At 43.9% G+C, this 18,132-nt stretch overlaps 1 protein-coding gene across 1 annotated transcript; it reads left to right on the forward strand.

The window, feature by feature from the left end:
- The first annotated feature begins 1,512 nt into the window (after nt 1-1,512).
- c11h22orf23 (chromosome 11 C22orf23 homolog) lies at nt 1,513-16,664 on the forward strand. Its single transcript, XM_063063347.1, has 6 exons — nt 1,513-1,687; nt 7,370-7,432; nt 8,993-9,172; nt 13,688-13,819; nt 15,235-15,335; nt 15,950-16,664. Exons 1-6 carry the CDS (start codon nt 1,588-1,590, stop codon nt 16,040-16,042), a joined length of 669 nt encoding a protein of 222 aa, XP_062919417.1. The 5' UTR covers nt 1,513-1,587; the 3' UTR covers nt 16,043-16,664.
- The last annotated feature ends 1,468 nt before the right edge of the window (nt 16,665-18,132 follow it).

The raw sequence follows: 18,132 nt of genomic DNA on the forward strand, positions 1-18,132 counted from the left end.
CCCTTTGGCCCATCTAGTCCTTACTGAACCATTTTAAACTGCCTACTCCCATCAACCCGCACCAGGACTGCCCTCCATACCCCTACCATCCATGTACCTTTCCAAACTTCTCTTAAATGTTAACATCAAGCTTGCATGCACTACTTGTGCTGGCAGCTCATTCCACACACTCACAACCCTCTTGAGTGAATATGTTACCCTTATACTCTTTCATCTCTGGTTGTAGCCCCACCCAACCTCAGTGGGGCGGGGTGGGGGGGAATGTCTGTTTACATTTACCCTATTTATGCAGCTCAAAATTTTATACATCTTTATGAAATCTCCTTCCAATCTACATTCCAAGGAATAAAGTCCTAACCTATTCAATCTTTCCTTATAACTCAGGTCTTCCAGGCCTGGCAACATACTTGTCAATTTTCTCCACACTCTTTCAACCTTATTTACATCTTTTCTGTAGGCAGGTGAGCAAAACTGCACACAATACTCCAAATTAGGCCTCACCAATGGCTTATACAACTTCCACATAACATCCCATCTCCTGTACTCAGTACATTGATTTATGAAAGCCAATGTGCCAAAAGCTTTCTTTACAACCCTGTCTATCTGTGATGCCATTTTCAACTAATTATGAACCTGTACTCCCAGATCCCTTTGTTCTACCACACCCCTCAGGTCCCTACCATTCACTGCGTAAGACCTACCCTGGTTGTTCCTATCGAAGTCCAAAACCTTGCGCTTGACTGCGTTAAATTCCATCTGGCATTTTTCAGTCTATTTTCCCAGCTGGTCCAAATCTCGCAGCAATCCATGATGACCTTCCTCACCGTCCACTACACGCCCAATCTGGGTGTCATCTGCACATTTGCTGATCCAGTTAACCACATTATCATCCAGATCATTGATATAGATGACAAACAACAAAGGACCGAAACCGATCCCTGCAGCACACTAGTCACAGGGCTCCAGTCAGAGGGGCAACCTTCTACTACCACTCTCTGGCTACTCCCGCAAAGCCAATGTCTAATCCAGTTTACTACCTCATCCTGAATGCCACCTTCTTGACCAACCTCCCATGCAGGACCTTGTCAAAAGCCTTTCTGAAGTCCATGTAGACAACATCCAATGCCTTGCCTCCATCCACTTTCCCGGTAACTTCCCCGAAAAACTCTATAAATTTGTTTAGACGTGACCTTCTAGGCACGAAGCCATGCTGACTATCCTTAATCAGTCCATTATCTATCCAAATATTTATCTACCCTGGCCCTCAGAATACCTTCCAAGAGAGACTGCATCTGTCACCCTATCAAGCCTTACTGGATCTAGGACTGCTAAGTGGCCCTTGTCATCCCCTCTTTGAATCTAGAGATCCTTATTACGAAGAAGGAAGCCATTCTGGTCATGGTGTGGATGCTACCCCCGCACTGGGTGGATCCCGGTGCCGCCACGCCCCACCCCCAAGGGAACGGGATGACGCAGGCACGCAAGAGCTGACGAACTGGTGGTGGCGTTACGTTTCCGTAGCAACAGGCCTAGCGCCTCAGGCGGGTGCGGGCTGAGCCCGAGGGACGGCGCCGAACGTCGGGCGAAATGTCTGGTCAGCAGGGACCGGAGAAAGTGCAAACGGGCAGTGGGTTCTGGAACTGCGCCAAAGCCTCTTACAGCAAGGAGACCGTGGACGCGCTGAGGGGTGAGGAGGGTGGGGAAGGACGGGGCCTGGGGTGAGGGCTGCAATCAAACAGCTTTAGGCAGATAGATGGCAGCACATGCAGAGGAAAGCAAAAGCAGACTGAGCCGGAGCTGGACCTGGTCTGGGTGCAGTTCATTTTACCAGCACTGATGTTCTCAGCTAATGTCGACAGCTTTTAATTAGCAGAAACAATTCCTAGTTTACCATAGTGATTTACGACATCATCTCAACTTGTCACGCCTTTTTTTTATTATAGACTCCCGGACTAGAATACCTCTTATTCCTCCGAATCACTGAGTTAAGTTTGTTGTTTTGCAGCAGCAGTGTGGTCTAGTGACATAAAATTACTATGATTTCAATAAATAAATAAATACGGTAAATAGTGCAAAAAGAAATCAAAACATTCAGTGGAATATAAATATGGCTCACAGAGCAACCTCGTAATTCTTTTAATCCTTGTATTATCCTGGTGAATCTGTACTCCAGCCATTCCAAGACCAGTAAATCCATCCTAAAGTATGGTGTTCAGAACTGAAAGCAGTAATCACATTTGCCCTTTATCTGATTTTAGTGAAGTACCACCCCTCAATTAGCTTTATCAACTTTTTTGTACCTGCCTCTTAAATCTCAGTGATTCTTAAACCCCTCTTTGCTCACCGACAGCTCCTCGCATGTCACCACCAAGAAAGTCAGCTGTTCATACTGTTTTGGATCCAAAGGTTTCACATGGCCTCGCACGATAATCAATCCACTTCATTTTTCACCTTCCTTTGGCAGATTTTTCCTTCCATTAACAGTATTGATTACACTGTCACCTCTAGTTATATGTTGTCAAGTGGAGAAAGGGAAATAGGAGATAAACAGAAGTGAACATATGAGTGAGGGAGCATGACCAGACCTGATCTTGGAGAATGTAAATAGTCAAGTAGAGGAAGTGTAAATGGAGAATCTTTTGGAGACCATGACCATAACTTTATTTATTTATTGAGATACAGCATGGAATAGGCCTTTCTGGCCCTCCAAGCAATGTGGTCCAACAATCACCTGATTTAATCCTAGCCTAATCATGGGACAATTTACAGTGAGCAATTAACCTACCAACCGGTACGCCTTTGGACTGTGTGAGGAAGCCAGAGGTCACCGGGAGAGCGTACAAACTCCTGACAAGCCACAGCGCGAATTGAACCTGGGCCGCTGGTAGTGTAAAGCGTCGTGCTGACCACTACGCCGCCGTGCGATCTGGTTATGGAGAAAACCAGGAAAAAAGGTCTCAAACTGGAAAAGGCCAATTTCATTAAAATAACAGGACTTGATAAAGGCAGACTGGGAGAATTGACTTTCAGGCAAGCCTAGTTCAAGTTCATTATCATGGCCACACATAGCCAAAGTATAAATGCCAGAAAAAAATTGCTTTTCGCAGCAGCAGTACAGTACAATACAGATGTGACAAATATGAAGTACATAAGCCTAATTTAACATAAATTATGCACAACTTGCCTGACAAAATAAACAAAACTAAACATAACATTTTTGCAAGTTAAGCAAAATATAGGTAGACTTGGAGTTTTTCAGGTAGGCTCAATAACACGATGGCAGTAGGTAGGAACTGTTAACTGGAAGATGACAAAATGTAGTTCTGCTTTTCAAAAAAGAGCAGGGAAAATGCCGAGAAAGACTGGGACTAATCAGCGGCTTTGTCAAGGGTATATCCCGTCTGGCCAATCTGACTGAATTTTTCAGAATCAGGGTCAGGTATTTATCACCGGCATGTGTCGTGAAAGGTAATGTGGTGGAGAGGGAACTTGAAAGCCTTTGACAAGGTGTCATGTGGGTGATTCGTCTGATAAGTTAGGGCCCAGGGGATCCAGAACAAGTTGGAACCAAAACAGGCCGGACAATAGCAGACAATAGCAGGTGGTAGTAGAAGGTTGTTTTTGTGATTGGATGCCGGTGACTCGTGGTGTCTTACAGGGACCGGTGCTGCAACCCATTTTGTTATTAATGCACATGAATGGTTTGGATGTGGATGCAGGAGGCAAACTTAGTAAGTTTTTTTTGAGATTCAGTGTGAAATAGGCCCTTGAAGCTATGCTGCCTAACAACCCCCGATTTACACCTAATTACGGGACAGTTTACAACGACCAATTAATCTACCAACCGGTTCGCCTTTGGACTGTGGGAGGAAACCGGAGCACCCGGAGGAAACCCACGCGGTCACGGGGAGAATGTACGAACCTCTTACAGACAGCGGCGGGAAATGATCCCGGGCCGCCAATAGTGTAAAGCATAGTGCTGACTACTAGTTCACAGATGTCAAAGTTCAAAGTAAAATTTATTATCAGAGTACATACATGTCACCACATAGAACCCTGAGATTCTGTTGGCATACTTAGCAAATCTGTAGATCAGAAACTGTAAACAAACTGTGTAAATGCAGATGTAAGTCATAGCAGTAAATAACAAGCATGAATTAACAATATAGCAGAGTCCTTAAATGAGTACGGTTATCCCCTTTTGTTCGAGAGCCTGATGGTTGAGGGGTAGTCACTGTTCTTGAACGTGGTAGTGCAAGTCCTGATGGCAGCAGTGAGAAAAGAGCATTGCTTGGGTGATGAGGAGCTTCGATGATGGATGCTGCTTTTCTACGGCAATGTTTCATGTGGATGTGCTCATTGGTTGGGAGGGTTTTACCTGTGATGTACTGGGCTGAATCCACTACCTTTTGTAGAATTTTTCCCTCAAAGGCATTGGTGTTTCCAGGGCATAAGGCAGCCAGTCAGCATACTTTCCGCCACACATCTGTAGAACGTTTTCGATGACATGCTGAACCTCTGCAGACTTCTGAGGAAGTCGAGGTGCTGTTGTGCTTTCTTCACAATAATATTTATATGATGGGTCCAGGACAGATCCTCTGAGTTAGTGACACCCAGGAATTTAAAGTTACTGACCCTCTCCACCTCTGATCCTCTGATGATTACTGGCTCATGGACCTCTGGATTCTGTCACCTGAAGTCTACACTCGGTTCTTTGATCTTATTGACATTGAGTGAGAGGTTGTTATTGCACCATTCAGCCAAGTTTTAAATCCCCCTCCTATATGCAGATTCACCACTCCCTTTGATACAGTCCACAACTGAGGCATCATCAGCAAACTTGTATGTGGTGTTGGAGCTGTACTTAACCACACAGTCACAGGTGTAAAGTGAGTAGAGCATTCAAACCCTGCCACAGCTGTCAAGCACCCTCGTTGATTCCAGTCTAGTCCGGAATCTCCACTTTGCCCAAGAGATGGCTTTCCGGAGATCATACCTGTACCTCTTCTGGTGTCCGTGATCTCCAGGCTTGAACGCCTCTGACCTGGCTCTCAGCAGGTTCTGGATTTCATTGTTCATCCAGGGCCCCTGAACGATTTTGTGAGGACACACTCATCCATAGCTGTTTTAATAAAGTCTGTAACCACCCTGGTGTAATCATTAGTGTCTTCAGATGAGTTCTTGAACATGGCCCAGTCCACTGACTCAAGGCAATCTTGTAACTGTTCCTCAGCCTTCTGCGACCAGTTCTTAGTTGTCTTGATCTCTTGAGCTTTGCTGTTTCGGCTCTGACTGTATACAGGTGGGAGTAGAGTCAAATGATCCGACTTGCCAAAATGCGGTTTTGGGAAGGAATGATAGGCATTCCTTATCATAATTTAGTAGTGGTTTAGTGTGTTGGGACCTCTGGTGCAACAGGTTATGTGCTAGTGATAAATGGGCAGGATTTTCTTCAAACAAGCCTGGTTAAAGTCAGTGACTACAATTTGAAATGCGTCGGGATGGGCCTTTTCTTGTTTACAGACAGGATCGTGCAGATTCACGAGTGCTTGCTTATAATCAGCCACTGGTGGTATGTAAACTGCAGTCAGGGTCACGGATGAAAACTTCCAAGCAAGTAGAAGTGTCTACATTTAATCGTTAGTTGTTCTAAGTCAGGGGAACAAGAAGTTGACATAACCCCAACGTCCGTGCACCAACGAGGATTAACCAGAAAGAACGCACCACTACCTCTTTCCTTATTAGAATTGGTGGAGTCATTGACAGAGTGGTGGGTAGTCCTAGGTTACAAAGTGTAATTGATGTGTTGGTGAAATGGGCTGAGAAATGGCAGATGGAGTTTTAGAAGTACTAATGAAATTAGGACATACAAAGTTGGAACATAGTTTGCAGGGTCTTGGGGAAATCTTGGGGAACAGGGGAACTTTGGTGTAAAGTCCAAAAAATCCTTGAAGGAGGCAGTGCACATTGTTAAGAAGGCTTATGGGATACTAACTTTCATTAGTCAGGGCATTGAATACAGAGCCAGGAGGGAGGTTATGTTCCACTGGTCAGTCCTCAGCTGGGATACTGTGTGGAATTCTGGTCACCACGACGTATGAAGGAAGTGATTGTGGTGGAGACAGTGCAGAGGAGATTCACTGGGATGGAGTTATAACGAGAGGTTGGAGAGGCTAGATACTTTCATTGCAGGAGTGGAAGAGAAGAAGGAACAGAATTGAATTCTATAAAATTATGAGGGATATAGATAGAGTGGACTATAGGAAACCTTTCCCCATATCAGTGGTGGATAAATCTAGAGGACGTAGATTTAGAGGAAGTGGTAGCAGATTAGAGGTAATCTGAGGCGGTTGGGGGGGGGTTCTTTTTCACCCAGAGGGTGGTGAGTATCTGGACGACACTGCCTGAGAGAGTGGTGAAAGGAGGGTGACTGGCCGCACTGCCAAGTGTTCAGACAAGCACTTGAATTGCCTGGGCATAGAAGAATACTGACAAAGCGCTGGAAGATAGGCTTAATACAGATGGGTGCCCACTGGTCAGCATGGATGTGCTGGGCAGAATGGCCTGTTTCCATCCTGTATAAAAAAGGGTGAGGAAAGCTTGGAGCAGTTAAGTCAAAAATGTTACCGAATTATATTCACAGAATAGGGCCATGGCATCAAACACAGACACTCTTGAAACGAAAATGAATACAAAGTTGTTTCAGTTTTACTTTTACAGTACACACGCACAGAAAGAGTGATTCAAAATCAGGGTAACAGAGAGAGAAGGACATGTATGAATATTGAGAAGATTTCCTGTACATCCTCGAGGATCTGTCCTGGGCCCAACAAATTGTTGCAGTCATGAAGCAGGCATGCCAGTTTGAAAAGATTTGGTATGTCACCTTAGACTCTGACAGATGTCCATAGGTGTAAGGTGGCATCCCTCACCATCTGGGACATGCCCGCTTCTTGCTACTACCATCAGAGAGGAGGTACAGGAGCCTGAAGGCACACACTCAACAACTCAAAAACAACAACTTCCCCTCCGTCCTCAGGTTTCTAGATGGTCCATGAACACTACCTCATTATCCCTTTTCTAGAACGTAGAACATCAAACTTTCTTCTGCACTATTTTTGTAACATCATAATTTTAGGTGTTTGCACTGTACTGCTGTCGCAAAACAACAAATTTCACATGATCTTAAGTCAGTGATACTAAACGTGATTCTGAGGATGCAGGCATACAAATGTTCAATGGGTGGATGCACGGCCGCAGAAAAAGAGAGAACAACGTAACGAAACAGGCCAGCTCCCCACAGACATACTTTGTACCCCTTCTATCGCTGTTGCAGTATTTCTGACTCTCCTCATCTGTCTTGATGCAGTGATGATGCAGGAATCCAAACTCAATCTGTTCCAACAGAGGCAGCTAAACAGAAGGCTCCAGGGTGAGTACATTCACACACGTTTTGCACTCTCAGTTTTGTAGTCAATAAATTCTCATGTGGCGCCTGTCCTGGGAGTTTTTTTATGGGTTAGGGTTACATCGTGCAGTAATTTTGGCTCTGCTTCCAAATTATGATTGACAGTGATTGGTGGAGCAGGGTAGATTTATTCTTTATTAAACTCTGCCTCTAGAAATGTTTGATACTGACTCAATGTACAAAGTGGAAAAGCTGTCTTGTTCTTCACTTTGCCTTCTTCAGACAAGGCAGGCTTCTGCCTTTAATTGGTTCTGTGTTTAGACCTGAAGGTTGCGTGAATTTATCAGAGATTACAGCATTTGTTCAGAATTTCCTACGTAAGGATAACACATTCAACCCATGACCAGGGTAGGCTGCACTGAATTAGGTACCAGCTTAACCAGCAGCACAAAATACTGGGGTAGATATCAGAGGTAGGTACTCATGCTGGGAGAAGATTCCATGTGGATCTGCACCATACAGGATCAGTCTGATTGGGAAGCAGAGAGTAGGAGGCTGGGCAAGCATCCAGCTCCAACTCCAGGCAAACCAAAACTAAAGGGTCAAGCGCCCCTAATGTCAGCAGGTTTGAGTACTTCAGAAAAATGAAAAGATAAATGAAATCTCCAACCTGAAGACAGCTCCAGATCACTTTATACTGACAATCTGCCCTCTATTTTTAGTCCAGGTGAAGGATATCAACCGCGAGTGTTGACTGTCCATTCCCTGCTGCCTGCCTGACACACTGAGCTCCTCCAGCATTTTGTGTGTTGTTCCAAGTTCCTCCCTCTTCAGTCCTCTATGTCCTCAGGTGCAAATTGAATCCATTTTATTACCAGAGCAGTGTAGGACCCATGTAACTAAACTCTGTCTGCCTGTGTTGTATTTTGTGTTACATGTTTATTATGGGTAATTTGTCACGTGGGTTGAGGTATGGTAGAAGTGAGGACTATAATTATGTACTCATGCTTTGTCTTTGATCAGTTTTTAGTCTGGTTAGAGTAGGGAGTAAGTCAGGGAATAATTTTTTTTGTTAACCACATATTGTTTAAATACATTTAAAAACTCTTGGCTTAGTACATTTAAATTTGCTAACTCTCAAGTATGTTTAAATATGCTTAGACCATTTATTTTGTTATATATTAGTTTTGTCATTACAAGATCATTTGCTTTTGCTGTTTTCTTAATAAAGGATCGAACATACTTTCTTCGACTTAGAAATTGGTCATTTTTGGAGCACGTAATACAGTGTCAGCCCCTCCCCCCAGTGCTTAGTCTCTGAGCGGTTTTAGTTTGTTTTAAAGTAGCCACTATAGGCAGTGATCACTTTGGTTTAAGGTTTGTTTTTCAGACGGGAAAGAAAGGTACAATGGAATGCCCCCCAGCAGTCAGAATTAGGAGCAAGACTCTTTTTTAAAGGACACAATGATCTGGGCTTTAGTATATAATTTTAATTGGTCAATGATATTAATCTCATTAGGGCCATCTTAGGAATGATGGGCCAAGTGGTCTCATCAGTTGTGTTTATTGTTTTCCTTCTTCCAGAGGGTGATTCCTTACCAGTGAATTGTAATCCCACATCCAGCCGGGTGCCAGAGACCACTCCACTGCCACCAGCTCCATCTCTCCGAGCCAACCCCTTCTCCAAACCACAACTACGTCCTGCAGAAAGTTGTCGAGCCGGTGACGCATACCAACGGGAAAAATTTAGGCCTCGACCAACAAGTAGGTGATCAGATATACTGTACCGAATGTAATAACATTAGCAACAACTTGCTAAACATCCAAGTTTGTTGTGAAATAATTTATTTGCAGGGATCCTAAAAGGAGAGACATCAGTAAGAATTTAGTTATTTAAATTCTAAAGCAATTCTAAATAACTGCAAGTTAGCAAACTTGGACATTTGAAGTCTACTGTTATTCCAGGTTTAGGCATTTATTTAAAATAGTGCAAATGGGCTCCAATGCAGTCAACATCTTTGGATCTAAAGCGAAGGACACTCTGAATAGTGAAAAGTTGGAAGCCCAAAGAAGAGGAGGTTTCGCTGAAGCTGTGATCACAGTTGAAGCACTGTTGGTAGTTCTGGGAACCACATTTTAACAAGAATATATTGGTCTATGCTTTGCAACATGATACTTTGATCCTAAAGTTCAATCATAGAACATGGATCAGTACAGCATAGAAACAGGCCTTAGACCCACAGTGTCTGTGCCAACAATCCCTTCTGCCTGTACATGATCCAGATCCCTCTATTGCCTGCATTTTTAAATGCCTATCTAAAAGCCTCTTAAATGCCACTCGCACCACACCTGTCAGTGCTTTACAGGAACCCACCACTCCCTTTGTAAAAAAAACTTGCCCCGCATATCTCCTTTAAATTTTCAAAGACAATAGATGTTCTGCAGATGCTGGAAATCCAGAGCAACATGCACAAAATGCTGGAGGAGCTCAGCAGGTCAGGCAGCATCTATGGAAAGGAATAAACAGTCGACATTTCGGGCCAAGACCTTCATCAGGACTGGAAAGGAAGGAGGATCAAGTCACAATAAGAAGGTTGGGGGGTGGTGGGGAGGGGAAAGAGTACAAGCTGATTAGTTTCTTATTAGGCCTAATTCAGGGTATTGTTTGCAGTTTTGGTAACCTACGTACAGGAAAGGTGTAAATAAGGTTAAAAGAATACGGAGAAAATTTATAAGGATGTTGCTGGGATTGGAGGACCTGAGTTATAAGGAAAGATTGAGCAGGTTAGGTTATTCCTTGGAATGTAGAAGATTGAAGGGAGGTTTGATAGAAGTATATAAAATTATAAGGAGTATAGATAGGGTAAATGTAAGCAAGCTTTTTCCTTTGAAATTGGGTGGGACTACAACCGGAGGTCATGGGTTAAGGGTGAAAGGTGAAAAGTTTAAGGAGAACGTGAGGAGAAACCTCTTCACTCAGAGGGTCGTGAGAATGTGAAGTGAGCTGCCAGCACAAGTGGTGAGTGCGAGCTCGATTTCAACGTTTAAGAGAAGTTTGGTTGGGTACGCGGATGGTAGGTGTATGGAGGGCTATGATCTCGATGTAGGTTGATGGGACTAGACAGTTTATATAGCTTGGCGTGGACTAGATAGACTAAAGTGCTTGTTTCTATGCTGTACTTTTCTATGACCCGATGACTGTAAGTGAAAGGTGAATCCAGGTGAGTGTTCCTTTAAATTCCCATGAAGTGGTCTCCCAATCTTTGTTGGGCCTCACTGATCTACAGGAGGCTGCACTGGATACAGTAAAGTAGATGACCCCAACAGACTCGCAGCTGAAGTGTCACCTCACTTGGAAGGACTGTTTGGGGCCCTGAATGGTAACGTGGGATCCAGTTGAGATGGCCAAAGTTACTGAGAATTTTGTGCTGGACGTGGGGGCTGGTGGGGTGGTAGTTGAGGACAAGAGGAACTCTATCCCTGGTGGGGTGGTAGGAAGATTGCCCGAGGGTAGACATGCACAGAATGGAAGAGATGCAGTTGAGGGCATCATTGATGGTGGAGGAAGGGAAGCATCTTGATGTCAAGTGACATCAGTTTACCAGGGTTCATACAGCTACACTTGGTCCAATGTTGCTGTGATGTCAAAAGAAGTCGCTCAGCTCATTTTATTTATGAAATTTCAGCTGTGTGATGTAGATTTCAGACAAGACTACAAAGAGATCTGGAGCAAGGCTGGCCTGGTGAAGCCCAACCTGGCCACGGGTGAGCAGGTTGTAGTAAATGCCATTTGATAACACTCTCACGACATTATTAATGAATGGATCTGTCATATTTCTTCTGTTCAGGATCAGTGTACATCTGCACAAAAGAATTAGGAGCAGGAGTGGGTAGCTCACCTTCTAGCTGTTTCTATCATCCAGTAAAACCATGTAACCTGAATTCCACATCCCCATCTACTCTGGTAAACTTTCACCCCCTTGCAGATCAAGAATCTACCCACCTCTGCCATGGGAATTTTTTAATTCAAAGAATCTGCTGCCACTCCTCTTTGAGAGAAAAAATCTGAGGGGTCACAAGCCTTTAAAGGGATTAATATAATCTCATCTGTTTTAAAAAGAATGACCCCTTATTTTTAAACACTGGTCTCTAACCAGATTTTCCGAGAAGAGACCATCCTCTCAACGTCCACCCCTGTCAAGTCACTTGAGGGTTGTGTATGTTCTCACTGAGATCATTCCTTATTCTTCACCTGTTCTGAAGGTTGTTAACCTGAAATATAAAGTCTCTTTCTTTCTCTACAGATGCTGCCCAACCTGCTGGGTCCTTCCAGCACCTGCTGTTAGTTGATTTATATCACCTAGCCATTTTTATTAAGACCGTACGATGAAGTTCATCAGGAACAGTGACAGCAACAACTTGCTCAGTACTCCTTCCCTGGTGATTCTGTTTTTCCTAAATTCTTCCTTCCCTTTCAATTGCTGTTTTACAACTTTTTCTGAGATGTTAGTTGTGTCTGCTAACGTCAGTCACGGCGTGCAAAATTCCTGTTTAATTCATCTACCGCCTCTTCGTTTTCCATTATTAGTTTCTCAGACTTGCTTGTTTGTGTTGTTGGAAAAGGCAACCAATGCTTATTGAACCTGTGAATACTGTTTCAGAAAGTAGTAACATTTTGATAACTAAAGATATGGGAAAGGAGAAATGTGAAGTTAGATCACAGATTGTACAAGTGACAGAAATAACCAGGAGCTAAATGGTCTGTATCTCTTTCCATGTTGTAATACTTAAATGTTTAACATTCCCGCTGTACTCTCTCACAATTGCCTTTTTCCATCCACGAATGCCCACCACCATATCTGACTTCAGGCTCTGTTTCTCACTCTCAACACATGCTACTACGAGCCCTGTTTCTGATTCTGTAGTTCTGAATCTCATTTTCTTGTACCTTGCCCTCTACTCACCCTGTGTCACTCTTGCCTTGTTGCCCTATCTCTCATGCATTGCCTTTGGCTGAGCCTGCCTCTGTCTCTATCTGTCATTCTCTGATGTGCTTGTCTGAACACATCAGTCCACCACACTGTAATATTCCTCTTGCATTCACACTCTCTGGTATAATCCATGTCTGTCATTGCCTGTGTCTTCCATTAACTCTGTCTCCCGTTATCCATGTCTCTGATTCTCTGTGCCTCTGACACTGTCTCTCACTCCCCTTTTGACTCCTCCTTTGATGTTTCTGTCTTTGACATTCTGACTCTTGTCCATAAGTCAGTGCTCCTTTCACTCTGCCATCAGTCTCATACATTTTAGTCTTTCTGATTTACTAACTTTGTCTCCTGCTGTTCTACTCGTTCTAACTATCTCTGCTTGACCGTCCCCACAGCTTCATGTCAAACTTCAAGTTTCCACTTGCACCAATTCCATTTACTAGCACTTGGTTCATAGCCTTCTATATCTTAGTGATTCAAGTACACGTCTAGGTACAGTACTTCTGAAATGTTGTGAAAGTCTCTGCCTCCCCCATCCACCCAGGCAGTGCGTTCCAAATTCCAGCCATCCTCTGGGAGAAAACCTTTTCCTTAGGTCTCCTCTAAACCTCTTGCCTGTTTCCATTAACCTTGGGCCTTTAGTTTTAGACACTTCTGCTATGGAGAAGGATTTCCTGCTATCTGTTTATGCCCCTCATAATTTTGTGTACCTTTACCAGGTCCCTCAGTCTCCTCTGCTCCAAGGAAGACAAACACAGCTTGATAACTGAAATACTCCATACCATCAATATCCTGGGTCCTCTCCAGTTCAGTCATATCCTTAGTCATACAACTATTTTTTATATACTAGTAGAACCAGAATTGTTCACATACACCACTGTGGCCTAACCAATATCTAATGAAGTTGCACTATTACTCCATGTTCTTACATTCTGTCACTCAGCCAATGAAGGCAAGTGTCCTGTATGTCTTCTTCACCACTTTATTTACCTATCCTGCTAACTTCAGGAATCCTTGGACTTGTACGCTAATGCCCCTCTGTTCTTCAATGCTCCCTTCAGCCCTACCATTCAGTGAATATGTGCTAAGCATAATACTCACACTTACCTGGATTGAGTTCCATCTGTCATCGCCCTGCCCAGCTTACCAATTGATCGACACCTTCCTGCAGCCAATGACTATCCTCTTCATGACTAAAACACCACCAGTTACCAAGTCACCTGCAAACGTATCACTCTACCTCCTTCTTGTGCTCGTTCTCTAACTCATTTGCTGCGATGGTTAACTTCAGGAGACTTGGAGAAAGAAAAGCAGCGCCTGCAGAATATCATGGCAACTGGGAAGGATGGTCCAATACCAGACAAGAAACGAAGACCAAAGGAGGAGGAAGAAGAGGAGCCAGAAATTGACCGGTTCGAGGAGCGTAAGTACTCCTGCCACCAGCAACTCACCCCTCTTTAGCAGCACACACCTTTAATGCTAATCCAGAATCTGGCAGTGGTCCTGCTCGTGATCCAGCGCCTGCTCCTGGTACTGGTTGTGATTCTGATGTTCACCGAATTTGCTCCTATTTGGTTCTGCTCCCCTTGTGTCTCTGTTCCTGGGTTGTTGGAGATTGTTGCTCAGGATGTGAAGAGTAGTTTCAGGAGGATGACACCAGGGGAGGCCATTCCAGTTTATTTTCTCTCACATGCCCCTCACCTTTCAGCCATTAGCCGTTTCCCTACTCTAAGGGCAATTTACAGCAGCCAGTTAACCTACCACCACATCACTGGAATGAAGGAAGGAATAAGAGTACGCACAGGAGCTCATGCACCTCACTGTGATCTTGGACAGTAACCATGAAACAGCTGCACCACCATGCTGTCCAGTCAAGCCCCACGCCCCCATCTTGCTGACATGCTGGAGCATTTTATCAGTGTGGGCAGGAATGAAAGTGGGAGGGATGCTCTATTGAATCAGAAACAGAATTGGGTTTAATATCACGTGCATATGTCGTGAACTTTTTTAACTTAGGAGCAGCAGTACAATGCAATACATGATAAATAGAGAAAAATATAAATGAATTATAGTAAGTGAATTATATGTATGCTAAATAGTTAAATTAAATATAGTGCAAAAACAGAAATAATTTTAAAAAATAGTTCTTGGGTTTAATGTCCATTTAGGGATTGGATGGCAGAGAGGAAGCTGTTCCTGAATTGCTGAGTGTGTGCCTTCAGGCTTCTGTACCTCCTACCTGATGCAATGAGAAGTGGGTGTGTCCTGGGTGGTGGGGGTCCTTAATAATCGACGCTGCCTTTCTGAGGCACCGCTCCTTGAAGGTGTCTTGGATACTATGGAGACTAGTACCCATGATGGAGCTGATTAATTTTTCAACTTTCTGTAGCTTCTTTTAGTCCTGTGTAGTAGCACCCCCTTCCATATCAGACAATGATACAGCCCATTAGAAATGGGTGTTTATACTAAGAAAAGTGGGCGAAGTTGAGGAGAATATACTGCAGGGTGGTGTGCTAGATGTTGTTAGAGAATGGGAGTGTATAATCAGGAGGGTCTGGGTTGGGAGAGTGGTGACTGCTGGCTGAGAGTGAGAGCAAGTGTCAGGATGTTGTGGTGGTGAGGGTGGGTAGAGAAGATTGGAAGGGGTGGTGCCTGAGGATGTAATAGTTTGGCAAAGTCCTTTCCAAGTTAGTGATGAAGAAGGGGATAATTCAGGGAATAGGTGAGTACAGTATCTGAGAGTGAAGCAGAAAGCGATGCAGATGGCCAAGTGCTGTCAGGGATGGGATGGGATGGGATGGCCATTACTATTTTGTCTTTCTCTTCCCTCCTGTTCAGTATGTAATGAGATTGAAGAGAGAAGGCAGTTCCTGGAGCAAATGGAATCCTTTGGCCGAGGGAAGGAATTCCGTGGGATCATTCACGCAGAAGTTTCCCAGGTACTATCGGGAGATACTCGCAGAGCAACAAGTAATCCCAAACATTTCCATCTACTGCACCTGAACTCTACTTAATCATAGATACAGTTGTGGAGAAGCCTAGTGTGAGTTTTGTTTCCTTGTTGGACTGAGTAATGTACTGTCTGATCATAACAGAACTGGACCCACTCACTGGGTAGATCCTGTTGAATTTTTAACTCTTCCCCTTGGCGGAGCCTAAGGATTGTACCTTCACTGCCCATCATCTTGTTCACAATAGTCCACCTCTTCCCTGTCATCTCCTATCTATCACCTCCATTTTATTCCCTACAGAATCTCCTATCTCCATATCCCCGGCCTATAGGAGCTCTTCATCTCTCACAATCCCTTTAAAACTCCTCTCATTCCCTTTTGACCCATCCCTCTTCTTCATTCCTTTTGTACCCTTTTCTCACTCATTCACTCTTTTCTCTCTGTCCTCCTGTGAAAGTGGTCTTACTCACTCCTGGTTGTTATCAGCTAGTAGTTATGCAAAAAGGAATTGTGTTTGGCAGTGCAGTGTGCATCAATCAGCAACGTCTTGTTGAGCAATAATAATCTTCACACTTCAGTCATCTGTTGTGTGTCTGTTACAGAAAATCCAGGAGATGAAGGAGATCGACAAGAAGAGGAGCAGTGAATTGAGGCAACAAATAGAGATGGATAAGAGGAAGGGGGAATCTGCTTGATCATAGTTTTATACTAGATATCAAATTAAAGTCTAAAGAATTAAAAAGTACCCGAAAGACTTGTTTCATAAAAACATTTTCAGCTCCACCTTCCTCAGGCAGATTCTGATCCCATGGCAGGAAGTGCCCTCTCTGTATGAATGAGAGATTAGTGCTTGTTCTTTTTCCACCTGATATAATTTGTAAAATAAGGAACACAAAGTTAAAAAGCAATGAACATCGGGAAGTTTTCTGTGGTCTCTTTTATTCCAGCTGATACAACAAAGAGCTGCTGCCCCCCTCCCTCATCAGTCACCAGGCCATAGACACCCTCCCCGAACCACTCCTGCATCGTGACGTGAGTAGAAGAGCAGATCACCTGTCACTCCACTACGCTGACTTGCACCAGATCCTTGCAACTCTCATAGACCAGTTTTATAGGCTGCCTCACTCCAGCTCTCACTCTGGGCTCTCTCTTATGCATTGCAACAATTTCTGTAAGTTTAAAAGCTATTTCTAAACTCTAACCCTCTTACAGTGAGGACCAGTGTTTCATTTATCTTTATAACTACTTTCTGGACCTACTGGTTAACCAAAGATCCCCCAGTACTGCATTCATTTCCATTCTCTCTCCATTTACAATATAATCTGCCTTTTGTTTGGTGGCTGTCTGAAGTTTCCGGCCGTGACAGGAAATCTGTGTGAGAGAGTTTTTAAAGGGGGGGATCGTTGCACTCAGGCAGTTCCACTCTCTTGACCTCAGAAGTTGAGGTCCAGTGGAACAGACAAGCATCACAAACTGGGGTCTTCCTTGGTTGCAGTGGATGACCATGATGTCTTCTGTGCCTTGTCGTGTCCTTTGCTCTCCACCGAGCGTTACAGTACCACCTTCTTGGCTGTCAGATCTCCCCCGCCCAGTCTGCCAGAGCTGACTTCGCGTGCTGGGACAGGCACGTCCCTAACTCACTGGGGTACGAGGCCTACTGACTATCCTCACCTCGTTCAGCCCGCCTGTGGAAGAGATGTATCGGGGTGTGGTCGCCGTCGCATGCAAACAGCTATTTAGAACCACAGGTAAGAGTGAGTGTCCGGTGGGGACCAAAGGTAAGTGAGCTGCCCTGGAATGGACGCAACAAGCCTTTTCACCGGAGGTGCTACCCCTCTCTAGACACCCCATACTCTTACTGAATTGTATGGCTTCACACTTACCTTGCAAGAAGCTTCACTTGCCAAGTCTTTGTCAATTCACTCATATCATATCTCTTCACTGCAACAACCTCTCTGGAATATTTTTGTGTTGTCAGCAAACTCGGGTACCTTACGTTCTGCTCCTCCTCCTCTAGTCATTAGTGACCATGTGGTTGAAGGATAGTGATCCTTAGGACACTGCAATGTTTACATTCAGCCTGAGAAAAACAAGTTAATCTCACTCTGTCTTCTATACAATAACACTGGACAACATATTTTTTCGTAAGTGTTGCTTCCTCGTAATTTTTTTTTTGTTTATGATTGACCGCTTGAAGCTGAACATAAATATAATTTCAGACTACTTGTATTACGTAGGAATTTGGAGAAGCAACAAATTAACTTATTGAATATAATGCGTTTAATTGCATAACAGTGCTAACACTTTGCAATAGATCAACTAAGCTAAAAACGTTTTTGTTGATGATTCTTGTTTGCACTCAGTGTCTAAGGCTTCTCGCTTAGTGTCCAACGATAATCAGGCAGCATTGATGGACTCTAGTTGCCCTGATACTGTTTCTCCATGACCGCAATGGCCTGGTGAAACCTGTCACCACGCTCGTCACTGACAGCGCCAAGATTTGCAAGGTGGAAGTCTAAATGGGAATTCAGAAAATGAATCTTTAGTGACATGTTGCTTCACGGTTTTGTATGCTTGGAGCATGTTGTCAACCAGCTGCATATAGTCTGGTGCTCTGTAGTTGCCAAGAAAATTTTCAACAATGTCCTTGAATGCCTTCCATGTGATTTTCCCTAGAAGTTCTTTGAATTGCCTGCCATTAATGACCTGTTTAATTTGTGGATCAACAAAATTGCCTTTCTTAATCTTAGCATCATTTATTCTGCCTTGAATTATGAATTGAAAT

This window comes from Mobula hypostoma, chromosome 11, assembly GCF_963921235.1.
Source record: "Mobula hypostoma chromosome 11, sMobHyp1.1, whole genome shotgun sequence".
Lineage (NCBI taxonomy): Eukaryota > Metazoa > Chordata > Chondrichthyes > Myliobatiformes > Myliobatidae > Mobula > Mobula hypostoma.